This window comes from Limanda limanda, chromosome 22, assembly GCF_963576545.1.
Source record: "Limanda limanda chromosome 22, fLimLim1.1, whole genome shotgun sequence".
Classification (NCBI taxonomy): domain Eukaryota; kingdom Metazoa; phylum Chordata; class Actinopteri; order Pleuronectiformes; family Pleuronectidae; genus Limanda; species Limanda limanda.
The window spans coordinates 11,241,265-11,258,850 of NC_083657.1; the positions used below are offsets into that span (position 1 = coordinate 11,241,265).

The 17,586-nt window shown below is 43.9% G+C and overlaps 1 protein-coding gene across 1 annotated transcript; it reads left to right on the forward strand.

The window, feature by feature from the left end:
• The first annotated feature begins 424 nt into the window (after nucleotides 1-424).
• On the forward strand, nucleotides 425-11,517 carry LOC132996159 (transmembrane protein 151B). The gene is made up of 6 exons (XM_061066482.1): nucleotides 425-493; nucleotides 7,980-8,315; nucleotides 9,044-9,178; nucleotides 9,457-9,596; nucleotides 9,687-9,726; nucleotides 10,318-11,517. Exons 1-6 carry the CDS (start codon nucleotides 425-427, stop codon nucleotides 11,515-11,517), a joined length of 1,920 nt encoding a protein of 639 aa, XP_060922465.1.
• The last annotated feature ends 6,069 nt before the right edge of the window (nucleotides 11,518-17,586 follow it).

The window sequence follows — 17,586 nt, forward strand, 5'->3', positions numbered from 1 at the left end:
CGCACGCACGACGCGGCTCATGGTTGGCTGTCGGTGACGCGCGCACACGTGCACACACGCACGCTCGCAGCCTCCAGGATCACTGTGTGGAGCCGAGGACGCGTTGACTTTGGGCGCTCGGGCACATCTTTCCGTCGCTTGGCCCGCTGAGCTGGAGGATGGAGCGCGGAGGAGAGCTGCACTGAGCTGGTCCTCTGAGGAAGAGGAGACGGCCGAGGAAGAGGAGACGTGGCACCGTGATAGTCCGGGGCTGGATGATGCTTGTTTGCCGCAGGCCCCGCCATCGTGAAATCGGATACCGACGTGCGGCGGATGGGGTGACCGAGCTCGCTGCTCCGCCGGGGAGGTCCCTGTCTTCGGACGGCGCCGGGATGGGAGCTGCCTGGTTCTAAGGGAAGGGAGGAAGGAGTGGCAAGAGGAGAAAATGCAGACGGAGGAGGAGACGGCAACCGCAGAAGAGCCCATTTTGGAGGAAGGGTCAGGACGAGAGCAGGTAGGAAAGGGCACCTCTTCAAAAACACGGTGTTTTGCCTTTACGCGTACGTGGTTGCTTATGCGTAAAGTTGCGCATATTTGGCTCCTCCAACAATCCCTTTCTATTTTTATACCTCTGCTGGTTTCCAAACGACCCACTTATTCTCCATTGCACACCCCAGTCTGTAGACCACTAGACTCCTGCTCCTTCATGCCATTGCTCTGAAGGAGTCACGTTTCCCCCTGAAGTCCTGCGTGCCTTGTTCCGGAGCAAGGACACGGAGCAGGACCTTGGCTTTAACACGAGGAGCTGGTGAGGCTGTGGTCCAGGTAAACAGACACGGAGAGGGACACGGTCTGAATAAGTAGGAATGAAGACCCCAGTCCTGGTGTGATCTGTCTGGCGACCCTGTGTGATGTTGTCCCTCTCGGGGACGAGAGATGCTTTCCTGTATAGTGGAGAGTGTGTCCATCTGCCAGCTGTCACCGCTGAAATACACTAGAGGGTGACATCACGGTGGAGACACACACCCACCTCTCAGCCCAAAATACACTGACATACAATGCAAATGGTGAGAGAGAGCAGGATAAAGCCTCCAGCTACTGTTATATTAGTTGTCTGATAGATGAATATAACCTGCAGTGTGTGTTTAATATCTAATGTTCAAACCTCAAGAACATGTATCATGTTCCTTAAAAACAATTCTCCAACCGTATATATCATCCTCCTCCTGGAAGTCCTTGTTGTTGAAGTCCCTGCTCTTGTACCTGTGCTGTTATAGTGTAAAAGTGATATCTTTAAAATATGGAGCCTTGAATACGAATACAGTTTTCAGTACACCACCCTGCTGCTGCCCCATCAACACACACACATAAACACACAAGCTCACACACACTCATCTTTAGTGTGTGACCTTTTCCCCTCTCTCTCAGTTCATCACCTACCCCACTATTTCTCCTCTTCTTTGAAAACCAAGGGAAATGGAATAGGAATGACGAAAACAACATCAAAAATATGGATGAATAATGCACAGAGTAGGAAATGAACTGCGCCAGTGGAGTTGACTTAGACATGCGAGGTGTCTGTGGGTGTATCTGCTGCATGCAGCCAAAAACAAGTTATATGCAATAATTCATTTCCTATCTGTCAATAGAAAAAACATCGAATCAACATTTCTTTCCAGTTTAAAGATTTTTGTACCAAGGTCAAAGTTGAGTTATCTGGTTTTAAAACTTTTCTTTTTGGACAGAAAATGACTAGATGCCTCTCAATACATACACATGATATCAGAATCTATTGAACATTTAATTTATTTATAGCTATAGATGTAAACAACAAAGAGATAATTATTGTTATTGTTTAATTGGTGGGTGGGTTGTGATGTATGCAAACAGCTGAGACAGACCTGGGTGCTTGGGCACAGAGAAGCATCTTGATCACACCTTCTTTTAAAATGGAGCCTCAGGGTTAAAACTAACAGCTTGATCAATTCATCAGACACTTATTACTTTAAAACGTTAATTTCGTTGTCTATGTTGATTATGAAAACGTTGAGAAATGCCCATTGAGTCACAAAAAGCAGAAAATCCTTTGGGCTACCAGTTTTAATTCTTGCAGCCCTTGTTTCTCCCTTGATCACATTTTCAATTAATGGACAAATCGTTTTAGCTCTAATGAACTTCGTCCACTCGACTGTTTTTTACGATATACAGTATAAGACTGGTCCACTTGGCTAATAAAAGTAGACATTAAAAAGAACTAGGTACTGAGCCGGTGGTAATTTAAAGCCTTAGAGTCACTAAGCCTGTTAAATCATGCCTCTCGCATTATTATGTCCCTCTCCTCTGTTTCTATCCATGCGTACAGTGCAGACAGTGCAATGTCATGCAGTTAATTCAGTCTGCACCTGTTCTCTGCCTCCATTACTCTCTCATCTTCCCCTCGTGCTCTCCTTCCTGTTTCATATTTGCCTGTCATGGAGAATACAGCATCTTCCTCCCATCTCTCTCTGCTCAGCTCTCGCTCTCAGGCAGCTGCACGCTCGTGTTATTCACGCACGTACACTCGGACAAATGAAGCAGTAGCATGATTCATATTTAAATCTCAGGTTTGATTCACACGTTTTTCAAGCGGTAAACTCTGTTGCATCAAACCAAGTATTTCTAATTATGACTTATATCCTTAAGTTTCATCAGCAGATAACGAGACAGTTTTCCACCATATGAGAAACTGCTTTTTGCTTCGGGGCAGAGGAAGAAAAAGACAGATCTCATGTGTGGGAGAGGCAGAGAACAGGAACAGAATTAAAGAAACACTGGCTGGTGTTGGCCTCAGAAACAAATGCATTCAACCCAAGTTGACCACTGCGCTTGTGTGGAAAGAAAGAGAAACGCTTTCTGTTTTGTAGAAAGGTCTAATTTAAAGACTAAAGCTTGGTGTAGTCTCATGTTTTATGCATTTGTGACCCACTCTTGAGGATTTACATCTTCACTGAGAAGAAATGTGGTGTGCAACAGCTGGAGGAGGGAAGTCTTGTCAGGAACATTGTTAGTTTAGACTTTTCTATCAATGGTGTGCTGTAAAATAAAATGCCCATAAAAATCTCAAAGCCATAAAACACCCCCAAAAACCCATGAGAGTCCCATACAGGAAGTTATCACCAGACAGAAAATGTAATCATAATGAAATCTTGAGGGGTCATTTTATCATTTTCTATCAAAATGTGAAACTTTAAATTGAATGCATGCAACACATACAGTCATGGAGATTGGCTGCAGTAAATCTTGATAACTATACACAGCAGCAGCCTGGCTGGCATCATGAGAATTAGAGAAATCTGTTTTGTTTAAGACGAATAAAAACACAAATGCTGGAGGGGACCACAGGACCTTAGAAAACTGCAAATGTAGAGTCGCTGCTTTCCCTGAGAACAAAATGTCCCATGTAGCATTCAAAGCTAAAACACTTAGAATTAGAACTTGTGAATGTTTTGATAATAATTAATTTCCACTTACGTCTCTGAAAGTAGCATTCAATATAAATATGAAATTTGCTGTATTTTATTCTTACATTTAATTACATTTGAATTTAAATGAAACTACTTTTCCTGGCTCTTTGTATGCACTTGATTTTTAGTATTGTTTTTATCACAAGATGTGGAGACAGAGTTAATAGCTACAAGGGTAATATGATCAGTTTCTATAGATGTTTATGTACTTTATTCCACTATGAAAACCTGCCACCACTTGTATGTATTTTATCACCCCAATGTATTCAAGCTGACATGAAGGGCGACGGTTGCTTTCAATGATCATTTCATTTATCAACATTTGACCTTCCCCCTGCTGAATATTGATGAGTCTCCCGTACACATTCTCAGAAACAGATGATTTGTAATAGAGTAATTCTTTCAACCACAGTGAAAACACGATGACACATTTTATTTCCCTTACTCAAGTGCTTACTATTGTATTTGTTGGTCCGGCCGAGCTACACTCAAAACCTGACATCCTAAACGGCCCCTCAATTGTATTGAAATGACACATCGTTTTTAACAGTGCACTGCAGGCATCAACAGCACGTTTTCCTCTCCGCGCTTCCTCACTTCATTTGCCACCCACATGCCCGGATCGCTAATTATAGCTGCTCCAGTCACACCTAACACGCTGAATCAGTATGAGCAGCGGGGGGGGAGGAGAGGGAGAGAAACGTTTTCTACTAGATTCCTTAATCCAGCGATTTACAAAAATGTCTCAGCCCAGTGGAAAAAGGAAAACATTTCAATAAATGTAATTTTTTGAATATTTATGTGTAAAGATGGAAGTGAGTGTACAATAATATAGCTATATCAAATGCCTTAAGAGTAAGCAGCATGTCGTGATGAAAGTTCAAATTTTGAATGCGAGGAGGGGAAAGTAATGCATCTCATTCATTCACACCAAATATCATGTGATCCGATAAAAACATTCACGTAAACACTGTCTCAACAAACAATCCTCATTTTTTGCATTAGTAGAAACTGTAGTAAAAACCTAACCCTGCAATTTCTAATATTAAGATATAATGTTGATCCTAAGTGAAATTGGAGGTTTATGTTTTAACCTGTGCAAACAATAATACATAGAGCCAGTAACCTATGGGTCAATGACAGAATTTCAGCACTCGGTAGAGAACATACCACTGCCAAGATCCATGAACTATTCCGAGGGAAATGGTGAAAATGTCGAGAAATGGCCTATCACACAATGAATTCCATATTGGTTCATATACATATATATTGCTCAGCATCCAAAGTATAAACAGCTTCAACCTTGTCTCAGATCATATTTTATAGAAAATCCAGGCTCTGAAACAGAATTTGTCTTGACGAATTGGCCTGTATCAGCCGTCAGCCTGTCAGGATGGAAAGCAAATGAAAGTTGACACCCTCCAGATGAGGCTGCATAGATTTCTCTTCATTATGATGTCAAGGAGACTGAGATCTGCTCCTTCCTCGACACGAGAGCCAGGGCACAACATGGGCATCTGAACCAGAAAGAGGATCACGGCAAAAACCAAAAAGCTTCTGGAGGCGTTATTTATTCCTGACTCTGGCAGCCTAAAACATGCTCTATCATTTGTTTACAAAAAACATTTTCTTATGCTGCATGTGTCTGGCTCTGTAAACTCAGTCGATTATGTGTCGTAGCAGGGCCGGCCCGAAGATTAAGTTGCAAAAGCCTAACTCGTGTCGTCAGCTCCCAGGTGATTGTGAGCGGAGCATCTCCTGGCTCTGTGTTTTCATTTGAGCTGTGTGGTCTTAACCTTTGGGACAGAACTGCTCCTACTGACAAACAGTGACTGGCATAAGTGCATGCAGGTATAATTTGACTCCGGCTCGGGGCTGATTTCCTCCTCTCTGGCCAGCCGCAGGGACTTGAGTGCCACGCAGGTTCTTTCTTTCTCGTTAGAATGTCCTCTTTTTTGGGGGTGATGACATTAATCTGCTGTAGGTAAAGATGAAAGGAGCCAGAGAGAATTGGAGACGGCAACACAAAATGAGCGCGACAGGGAGGGCAGGAGAAGGACGAGGAGGAGTGATTTTGGCGGTGGGAATCCCTAGAGAGAGGTGTACTCTGTCACTGATGCCATCTCTTTAGTTTCTCTCCTCTCCTCTGTTTGTTGCCTTTCATACTTGCATTCATGAAAAGTTCATGATGTTTTTTCTCTCCATGTCTCTCACCCTCCTCATCCCTATCTCTCTCTCTCTGTCGCTCTCTCTCTCTCTCTCTCTCTCTCTCTCTCTCTCTCTCTCTCTCTCTCTCTCTCTCTCTCTCTCCTCTGTCCACGCTACACTTTTAGGCCAATCAATCCACTTAGAGACAGACCCAGAGAGGATGTAACGCAGGAGACGTGGGGGTGAGGAGGAAAGGAAAGGCCGAGGGGGGAGTAAATGCTTTGGAGGTGGGAGGGAAGATTCGGGGAAGGAGAAATTACGTAAGATTGTGTAAGGAAAGAGAGGAGGAAAATAAAAAAAAAGGCACAAATCTTTTTTCCTTTTCTGGAATTTTCCTGCCGTTCCACGTGCATTCGAACAGGACTTTCTCTGTGGGAGGTTTACTCAGTGATTTGTAGCCACTAATAACGTGTCGGTGCCCTTCACTTTGCCTTTAACTGCATGCCCTTGACACACTGTAGTAAAGCATAAAAGCCTGTGTGTAGTGTGTGTGTGAGTGTGTTGCAGCCAGCCACAGTGGCTGCGTAGTGCGAGACAGGGAGACAATGAGGGGAGATGAGTGTGTGCAAGAAGGAGGGGGGCGATAAAGAAAAGGGAGAGGGGCATGTGTGCTGGATAGATGGAGGGGATGATGTGCTGACAGGACAGGCAGACTTGGCGGAGAGGAGGAGAGGACACTGGTGTCATCCCATCTTTGGTCGTAGGCGTTGCTGCTGTGTCGCATTCGGCACGCGGCAGAGGGTCACAACATACGTGAGGGCACACAAGTACAGAAACAAACGCACATGTCACGGTGCTAAGTTAGTTTCCCTCTCTCCTCATATGTCCCTCATGCAACATACATACAGCCCTCCCCGCTCGTCTCTCCTTCACATACATAAAGTGCAGCAGCAGTCATAACCCTGCCGATGTCGGAGTGGAGTCATTTAGAAAGGGAACAGTCTCGAAGCATCGTTCTCATCTAAATTATTCACGTACACTTCTCTGGCTGCATTACAATGCTGAGAATGTGCATGGAGAGAGGGAGATGGGCCGAGAAGAAGAAGGGCACGTTAGACCACCATCTATGTATGTCTGTCTATCTGATTCATGTGTGCGTGTGTGTGTGTATGTACACGCATGCACGTAGATCGTTACATTTTAAGGTGAATACACGCTTTTACGTTAGGGATGTAAGGCCAGGAAAGCTTTGGGGTTAGACGAGTATAGTGGATATGGTTACGGTTAGAGTACGTCCAGGAAATGAATGCAAGTCAATGCAGTGTCCCCTGAAGTCATGGAGTTGGTGTGTGTTTGTGCGTCTGCGTGTTTGAGTGCACTGTAATATGATGTCTTCACAGTGCAACTGAGGCCGTGTCAAAGTGTGCACTTAGAGAGGCATAAACTCTGTGTGTGTGTGTGTGTGTGTGTTTGTGTGTGTGTGTGAGACATATGCATCACTTATCCTATGATGGCTCCTTGATGGGTTGGGTATGGGGCGGTGTAATGCGTTCCTATGGTCAGGAGCACAGCTCACACACACATGGTCTGTAATACGACCCTATTTACCAAACAGGAAGATTATGACCATTAAAACCTCACCAGGGGGTCACTAGGTACATAAAACCTGAGCTGCTTCCCTGACAATAATTTCCCATCACAACCATATATGTGCTTGTTTTCATTCATTTTTTAACTTTGGATTTATTTTATTCCTGCTTAGGGAACCATAGCATTTAAATTGCGTCCATGGACTGGATGCAATGTGCACATTCTAGTGAATATTGAATCATAAAACGTCAAAAATGAGGGAGTTATCGCCTTGGGTCAAGTAATGATTTGCTCAACAGTCAAGGACTTGCTGACAACAGATATAATTTCATTGACAGTCTAAACCACGTTGACATGGTTCTTGAATCTGAAATAACCTGCACCCACATTTTAAACGCAGGACATCCCTGCATGAATAGGCTCCTGACATAGTGAGGATAGACTAAGAGTACAAATACGCCTGTATTTACATTCTCAACAACACTTAACACCTTTCTAATATTTCACACATTTGGATCACACGTTTTCTGTGAACGTTTTCTCAGAATCAACAGAGCTCCTCCAGAGATACAGATTCTGCAGTAATTACCATGACTGGTAATTTGACTCATTGACATTTGGTTGAATGTCTCATAAATGGTGTATGTACCTGTCTTTTGGGCAGAAAAATAACAAGCACGAACTTTTGGGCCCATGCTTTCTTAGTTCAGTCAGCGGTCAGCAGCATCTTATTTCTCCTGTGTGTGTTTCTTTCCACAGCAGCGGCCAGTCCAACAGTCTCTGGCCTCCTCCCTGTGTCGGGAGTCCCACTGGAAGTGCCTCGTCCTGACCCTCCTCATGTATGGCTGCTTCGCCACACTGGCATGGTGCGCTCTCTGCCGGGTGCCCGTTCTCGGCTCCTCCTCCATACCGCTCGGGGCTGACGACGACGCCACGGCGGCGGCCTATTACGACATCCTGCACTTGGAGAGCCCGTGCTCCAGTGGCTACGTCTACATCCCCCTGGCCTTCCTCGCCATGCTTTATGTGGTTTACCTGGTGGAATGCTGGCACTGCTTCTCCAAGACGGCCATGTTGGCTCATGCTGAATTCCAGGTATCTGTCAAAGGTTGTCTCATTGAATTTAGCATCGAGCTAGGTGGGCTGACGGCTAGAACAAACACACAAACCCGAAAGATGATGGAGTCTGGTGCTGCAATAGAAGTCATGACCTTGAGTTAGACACTAACTGCAGTGCTAACTCAGGGAATGTTGATTGGTGTAATGGTGTCAGCAGAATGTAAACAAATATAGGATAAGTCAAACACAATGGGGCTGAAATGAATGTCTGCACAGACCGTTCTAATATTCATGCAACAGCATCAGAATTGTCCTCATTTGATGAAGAGAGAACCCATTTTACTCCAAATTTCTCCTCGAGTGTGGAGAAAATGCTTGCCCACTCATATGGAAATAAGCCGACCTGGGGGCATCAGTCTATCTTTTGTCTATTCTGGTCTGCTCCAAATATTATCAGGAGCACATTACTCCAAAGGAAGTGTGCATACGGTTCATCCGCCGCAGCCCAAAACAAAATATTCCGTTTGTTAGTCCAGACTGTCGGGGGCACATATTCTCTGAAACAAACAAACAATGGAATCTTAGTATTGCAAAAGGATCTCCAGCAATGTTGCATCTTTATATTTTAAATGATTAATCGCCATTTTTGTTTTGAAGGAAATATCTAGATAAAAGCATGTGTTCAGTTGCAGAAACTATGTCACATTGTGGGATTGTTTTTAAACGTGGTAGTTAATGGATACGATTGTCATAATTTGATACAGGAAGTGTACGAGCGCGTGCAGAGACTCCAGCAGGCCACACCCTGTATTTGGTGGAAGGCCATCAGCTACCACTACGTGAGGAGGACGAGACAAGTGACGAGATACCGCAACGGAGATGCATACACAACCACACAGGTGAGGGGAACTTTACTTTTAGCTTAATTTTACTAAAAGGCTTACATTGTAAAACCTTGAGTTATTTTACAGTTTGATAATAATAACTGCTATGTGAATTTTTGAAATATTGTGAGTCTGTGTGCAAAGACAAAAATGGGTCCGTTAAGTTTAGCAACCATGCTTTTTTGTTGCTGAACCATATATGAATAAAAAGTCAAAAGAGGTTGATTCCTCTTCCCTCTCTTCTCTCTATCACTCTCTTTCCCTCCATCTATCCCTGCCCCCTCCTTCCACAGGTCTACCATGAACGGGTGAACACTCACGCCTCAAGCTCCGAGTTCGACTACGGCCGTTATGGCGTCAAAGACGTGTCCAAGCATCTGCTGGACCTGCAGCTGCACCCGGCCGTTCGCCTCCGCTTTACCAAGTGTTTCAGGTCAGATTCTCACCACAACTGTTCAAAAACAGACAGATTATCAGTCCGTGGGATACACTTGGTAAAAACTGATTTTTGTCTTCTCTTTAGCTTCTCCAGTGCACGTGCTGAAGCTGCCTACCTCACCCAGGTAAGATATGGTTAAACAATAATCATATTTGATATCAGTGTAATTGTATGAGGGCTGCAACTAGTGACACTGTTTTTATTTTATTCGTCTACGATATTACCTTTTAAGTACAATTTAGATTTTTTTGTTGTTGCTCATATTGAGACCATTTACTAAATCTTTCAATGACCAAGCAGCTGACAAGATTTTATTAGAACCAGGTAGAAAAGGCCTTACATATACGATTATTGGCTGTATTCATGATATTGTACTAACAGATACTAAAAGATTTCCACATCCATTTTCTATACTGTTGGGAAATAAAACATAGTTAATGTGCTCGTCATCACACTTACCTTAGAGAGGCTATATATAAAGTCTCAGCCCTCCACTCTCTTTAAATGCTGAGTATCTCTCTCATGACAACCCCACGCACAGTGCTGGGGGAATCCAATGCTTCACAGGCCTGCTGTGCCTAGTAACAGTTGCTAAGCTTTAATAAGATACTATCTTTTTGGAGCAGTGGTTTAGCAGACAATCTTCAATACATTATCAGTAGCTTCAGCATTAATTTAGACATATCTGATGTGTTCTATTTTCTGTTATTCAAAGCGAGCGCGCTTCTTCGGGGAGAACGAGGGCCTTGACGACTACATGGAGGCCAGGGAGGGAATGCACCTGAAGAACGTGGATTTCCGCGAGCACATCCTGGCGTTCCCGGACCCTACCCATCAGCCGTGGTTTGCCAGGCACAAGGTGTTCTGGCTGGCTTCGGCTTTCCTCCTGTCGTGGCCTCTGCGGGTCGTGTCCGAACATCGCACGGCATACGTCCACTACCATGTGGAGAAGTTGTTCGGGGAGGATGAGGACGGTGGCGGAGGAGGAGGAACAGGTGGAGGAGGACCGGGTGGAGGTGGGACTGACGGAGGCACTGAGAATGGAATCCGCCCAGGAGGGATTAGTATCGGGATTGGTCTGAACGGGACGAGCTACAGAGCCATCTCTCGGGTCAACACTGTGGACATGACAGAACTGGAGTGGCACATCCGCTGTAACCAACAGATGGTCCCAAGCTACTCTGAAGCCCTCCTCATGGACATGGACATAAGTGGGGGGACAAACCCCACTGTTTCTACCCCCATCTCTGGGCCTCCGGGCAGCACCCCCAGCACGGTAACCAACCCGCCTTCTCTGGCTCTGCCCGTGGTGTTCAACTCCGCTTACCTCCTGCAGAGCTGTCCTCGATGTCGGAGGACAACTTCCAGCTCCAGTCTTCCCTCCAGGCTAAGAGCCTCGATGGGAACCACGGCCCTCCTGAACGCCACCGTGGCAGGGATCAGGGCAGCAGGGCCGGGGGCTGGGGCCATAGGAGGAAGGTTGGTGCTCAGTCGGAGTGGATTCTCACTCGGGAGACTGGCAGGAGGACGCCAAAACAGCCTGTTTCATTCAAGAAGCATGGGGGGAGGGCTGGGAGGAAGTCGGGAAGAGGGAGGAGGAAGTGCCGGAGGTGGTGGCGGCGGAGGTGGAGGAGGAGGAGGTGGAGGATTCCTCGGGTTGGGTTCAAGACAGGACAATGAGGAAACCAGAGGAGTCCTAGAAGGAGAAGGGGATGACGAGGAGGAGCAGGAGGAGGAGGAGAGAAGGGAAGACCGGGCAAGAGAAAGGAATGATGAAGCAGAGCAGGACAACGGAGGGGGAGGAGAGGTGAGGGAGGGCGATAGGGAACGTCCTCCATCCTACCAGGACGCATTCTTCTTCCCTGTCCTCATTATACACGGAGAGGAGAGCTGCCATGCTGGAGACGACATGTGACGAGTGGAAAGGTCAACACGTGGAGGGAAAGAAAAGTATAGGCAGAGGCTCAGGGAGATGGAAGGGACTGAGCGGAAACAAAAGAATGGATCACAGGAGAAGGGGCTGAGGGAAAATAATACTTGATAGACCCAAAGAATGAATGAAATGAGAAGCGAATGAGAGGAGAAAGGAAGGAGCTGGTTGACAGAATACCAAGCAGAGAAACGGAAGGTAGGAATCAGTCATAACAAGGTGGGGAAGGTAAGAATAGCTCTGTGACACAAATAATAAGGAAGGAGGGGATGGAGTAGGGAGGAGAGGTAGAGAAGTCTCAGAACGAGTAGACTGCTTCAGGGGATTTGAACAGATTTGTTGCATACTGTAAAAAAAAAGGCATGAAACAGTAGTTGAGAGGAAGATGCAAGCTGATAGAGAAGTGAAGGAGCAAGATAAGATGGAGTCTGAGAAAATGAGTAAAGGCAGGAATATCCTCACATAGGTAGATATTGCTTCACAGAGAGAGAGAGAGAGAGAGAGAGAGCGAGAGGATGCCAAATCAGATACTTGGGAAGAATGGAGAGACTGAAAACAAGTCTATTTCCAGAAATATCTATGCAAGAACAGGAGAGGGAGGAGAAAACAATTCTAAAGATAGCAACCGGAAGGCAGCGGAGAAAGTCTAAACCAGCTGAGCTCTTGTGGGTAGTTTTTCAAAATGAACACTCGAGGTGGAAAGGTAGTTTGAAGGTTCAGCTTTGCTAAAAAAGTGGCAGAGATTAGAAATATGGATTATCTGAAGAGACAACAAACAAGGAAGAACTGAATGAGATCACAACAAAATGCACTGTGGGGAAGTAGCGGGAGAAAATCCATTGTACGCTATTTGCAGGGTAAAAGAGCAAAGGAGGAGAGGAGTAGACGAAATAGACCAGATAACACTAAATCTAAAATATCTCATGCAAACCCTAAAAAGAGAAAACAGACTTTTGAGGAAAACTCAAGAGGAGGAGAAGACAAACACACGGCGGCAAATTCACAACAAAATCTTTACAGTTCCTCCGTGTAACATTTTCAAATTTCTCTCAGGTCTTCTAAGGTTTACTGTACAAACTCACACGACGCCACCACCACTTCAGTGGCAACAAAAGAGGAGAATCATCGATTTCCTCCGCGTCTCTGCAAGCCGTCACTTCACCATTAGCCTCCCCACCACTCCCTGTCCATTACTGATATGAAGCTGATAGGGAAAAAAAAGGAGTGACTGCTTCCTCCTGCTTTCAGCTTCCACCGTTCCTCTGCTTGCTCTCCATCCATCCATCTCATCACCTCTTCTGTGCTCATTCCCGGGAATCCACATATAACAATAGCAGAGGTGTTATTCTCAGCATAACTTCTTATATACACCTGCTTTTTTTTTGCAATTATCATGTAAGGTGAGATCCCAAAATAGATCGACGGGATCTGTCGTCAACTTCCCTTCATCCTTTCCTCCATCACCTCTAGCTCATCCCTTTCTTGTTGTTTTTTTTAAAGTGGCGGATATGTGATACGCCTCTCTCTGCTAGTGGAGATGAAGCGATCACATTTCATCTCCACTTCCTCCACATATCGCGTCTCCTCCTGGCTGAGCTCTCTCCTCTCTGGTTAGATTTAAAAAATACAAAACAGATATTTCCCACGTGAATGAAGTTTCTGACCTTTCGCCGTTTTCCCCCCAGATTGAATTCTGTGGATCTACACTGTTTTCGTAGAGGGACAGAAGATCAAGACAAAACTGGCCTTTGCAGCCACTGACTTTAGGCCGAGGCTTTGATTTTCATCCACGATTAAAAGTAAAATGCTAATTATCACCAGTTATGCCTGTGTAGTTTCAAACATTTGTACTCAAAGTTAGTCCTGAGCAATATGGAGAAAACCCTCCATTATTATCAATGCACTATATATAACACTGTATGTGTTGAAGCTTGAAAAACCTCTTAATCTAATTTATATCCACATTATTGGACTGCATGGGAGGTAAAACCTGAGGCGTGGAGCTCAGCTGGCGTAGAAATTTGACCTTTGATCGCTTTGTGTTTTAAGCGTAGACGACAAAATCGCCGATGACAATTTACAACGTTAAAATAAAACCCGATCACAATGATCGAAACGCCCAGCTGTTGATTGTGCCATGCTGCTACCTCCTCCTCTTGATGAATCAACTGTCACCCGAGTGACAGCGCCCTCTATCAAACATCGTCTCACTGTGGAACATGTAGCTGGCATAGAGATGCATGATGTAACTTAATAATCACTATAGTGCAGGTCCTACTAATAGCTATGTGGCAAAACAATGGCTGCCATTGCAAGATGCAGTGCCAAAAAGCAGTGATCCATGCTCAGTCAAAACTAATGTAGACATTTTAGACTCATTTAGACGACGGCATAGGCAAGAATCCATAGGATTTGTTCTGCTTCCTTAGTTGGTCTGTTTTTAAAGAAAATGAGCCCAGGAAGAGGAAACCGGCACAGACAACGTAACCAACCATCAGTGCTTTGGTGCGTGTACTTTACAAAGCACACTAAACATGCTTATAGTTCTAGATGAACTTTCCTTAACCTTCCAGGCACATTGGCCTTCAACGGTTTCGCAGCCACTCTGTTGGACGTCGGTCGGGTCTCCCTCGTTCTCTTATCCGCTTACTTTGGACACGAAGACTGAAAAGCACACAAAAAGAATGACGTTGATGACTTTTCTGAAAATGGAGGGAAATTGATGCCTCATACACTTGATGATAGAGATAATGGACATGAACACGCACACAAATATGTAACAAGAAGCATCCGACCTGGTTCCAGCAGTGACAGCAGGGAATGTCCTCTCAGTGAAACTTTCTGAAAAGAAGAAGTAGAGCACTAGTGCTGGCCTGGTTTGGTGGACGACACACACACACACACACACACTGATCCTCATTCTCATGCACTGATTCTGACTGACGGATCTTCTGTAGCTCTGAGGGAAGATCGAGTTGAACTGGGCACAAGAAAACTAACGGACGAAATAATAAATAAGAAGAAATGACAAACAGCCTCACGGACAAACGTTTCTCTTCGAGTGGAGAACTGGGAAAAGGACAAAAACGACAAACAGCAGCTGAAGGGCAGAAAGACTGTAAATGTGAGATTAAAAGACAATTATTTTTACAGCTATTAATCATTATCTGAGTCTCTTGACTTAAATGTCCCTTAACAAAAAAAAGCACTAAAAAGCACTGAACACACACCTTGTTAATCTGATTTCATCGTACCATCATGTTGCTTTCACAATCACTTGATTTAATCTGTTAAATTGCTCTATAATGGCTGGAAGGGTCCTGATCACTATGTATTGTTGTTTGGCAATAGTATGGAACTCCAATTTGAAAACATATACTGTACTCTGGCTCCACATGTTACAAAAAAAGAAAATATGAATAGTATATAATACAAACTGAGCTACTTTAATATCATCTGCATACTTGAGAAGACATCACTTAGGTTAAGTGACGTCTTAAAATCGAAATGCCTTTGTTAGCTTCATGTCTTTGCTGATTCTTTTATTTTTTTAAATTTCTTTTGTACAACTGACTTAACTCTAAGTTTTTTTACTTTTTTAATTTCCTTTTTTCTTTTTTGCTATATGGTCGTATTTCACTCATATGTGTTGTTAGTGGCTATTTACGTGGTGTCTGATGATCTCAGAGAGTGTCAATAAGTGTGTCCCCAGCCGCTTCAGGTGTGCCAAGAGAACTTTGTGCCCATGATGTCTTACACAACACACGTTCGTGTGTGCTTGCATGTTGAGCCACAGCAGTGACGCAGCCATTGTAACAGCTTCTTTTAGACTAGAGCGACGACACACAATTCTCACACACACACACACACACTCTGAAAGAATGGAACCGTCCAGCTATTTTGCCTTTGTGTGCGCCGTTGCCAGCTTTTTTGCTCAGGATTTCATTTAATGCTGCATTCCTGTGTAAACACTAGCTCTGTTTTAAAGTCATTAACATGCCAAAGAGAAAAATTCAATAAAAAAAAAAAAAGAACATCACAGAGAGTGCTCTCACACACGCACGTTAACATAATGGTTCCACACAGCACGCTATAGGGTGGATTACTCAAGAGCAAAGAAATCATAGACACCAATCGACTGACTTGTAGCAGCTAAATACAGTTTGTTAAAAAAGCTAATTGTTTCCTACATTGACTTAATGACTGTTTGTGTGTAAATCCACCTAGAGTGTGTGTGACACATGGTTTATTTAAGTAGAACTAGAAAATGGGCTTTGTGACCACAAGGTGGCAGCAACGCCATGTTTGATCACAAAACAGCTCCTCTCCTGCTGTGTTTGTGTGAGTGTGTGTGTGTGGTGATACCTGAGTGTGTTCCACTCTTTGGTGTCAAACCAGGTAATTTGTCTTTGGCAGCTGATCAAAAAAACACCTGCTTTGACATCACTATTGAGATTTGGCCAAAAGTGCAACGTAAGGCCCGGTCACACACACGCTCTTTTGAAGCTAAAATTGCGGGTCAGAGTTCACCAAAAACTTCACGCTAAGCCATTCTTTGATTTGCCTCTCGGGCTCATACAGACAGGAAGTCACTCATTTATTCTCGTATGTGGGACCGGGCCGACACCTACAAGTTGAAACACCCAGAGCGGTGTCGTCTGATTGTACATTTATCTTCTAAAGCTGATCTTCTTTTTGGTTTCACTGTGACTGAATGTGTTTTTGCAAAGCAATATTGTCGTCCACACCCCTGCTCTGTGGCCGGACTTGTACATATGTTGCCAAGCAGCTTTCTGAACTTATATCCACAAGCAATGGACGCCTCAGAGATCACATTTGCATATCGTGACTAAGCCTCCATTTCTACTGCATAACTCATAGTCTCGCCATGTTGCTCTAAATGACACAAGCTACAAATAAAAGTATACAGAGGAAGGTGGTTTTGGTGTGTGACCGACATTTTTCTACTTCATTTAGATCACTCTAGAATCCACTCCTGTGTTCTTGTGTCCACATTAAGTTGATTTTTTGCACAAAACTCACGTTTTCCACTTTGTTTGTTTTTTAATCCACGTCATCACTTGACTATCTTATAAAATGCTCTCGCAACTATGACAAATGTATTGTTGTCAATGCTGTTACTGCTGTTTGTCTCGTGGTCATGGGGCGAGTCGTCATAGCCCAGTTTGTCGAACACTGTAAAAAAAAACATGTGTAGAGGTGGTTTTGACTTGATCACATGAATTCCAGCTGCATTTTCTTTTTTCCTTTCTAACAGCAACCATGTTTGACTCAAACTATCAGGTAACTTATATATTTCAAACTGTTATCTTGAGTTATTCCACAGTCCATACATACTTTGCATTTATATAAAGTAAAAGTATAAAAGCAGAATTCAGGGTATCCCTTTGATGACACCTAGATGTGAATGTGTTGCGGAATAATAAGAAAATCACATTTGTGTCTATTCTCCTCCACAGACACTTGTTTTCTGTTCTGTCTCTAATGAACAGTAGCAATTTCCCATTGTGCAAAACTTTAATTGTACCTGTACCGACCTTTGTATCAGTGTGACACAGCATCGACACTTTTTGTTTTTGCACTGGGACAACAAGCAGCTTTTTGTCCTGAAGTGAAGACGACAAAAACAACTGAAAATTCAACCAAAATCATGATTGTATGTAAAACGCCTCACTGCTGATGAGAACCACATGACTGTAATGTGTCAATGCAATCTTACAGATACAAGTATCCAGCGTCTGGAGGGTCTGATCCGTTCCTGATATAAAGGATCATTAGTTGAAGAGATGCAGTAACTTATCAATTTAACGCGTTTCCTGTCTCGATTGTTAAGATGAGCGTCATGATTGTCCAACAAAACTAAAGCTGTATTTATGTGAAATCACAAATTCTCGCCTCGTGACATTTCAGGATATACCTTTTTTATTTATTTTCATGCTGCTGGATTACTTGTGAGCCGTCGAACACGTGATATGTTACCACAATGTAGTTGTTATGTACATGCAGCCTCAAACAATAATGTTACATATGACG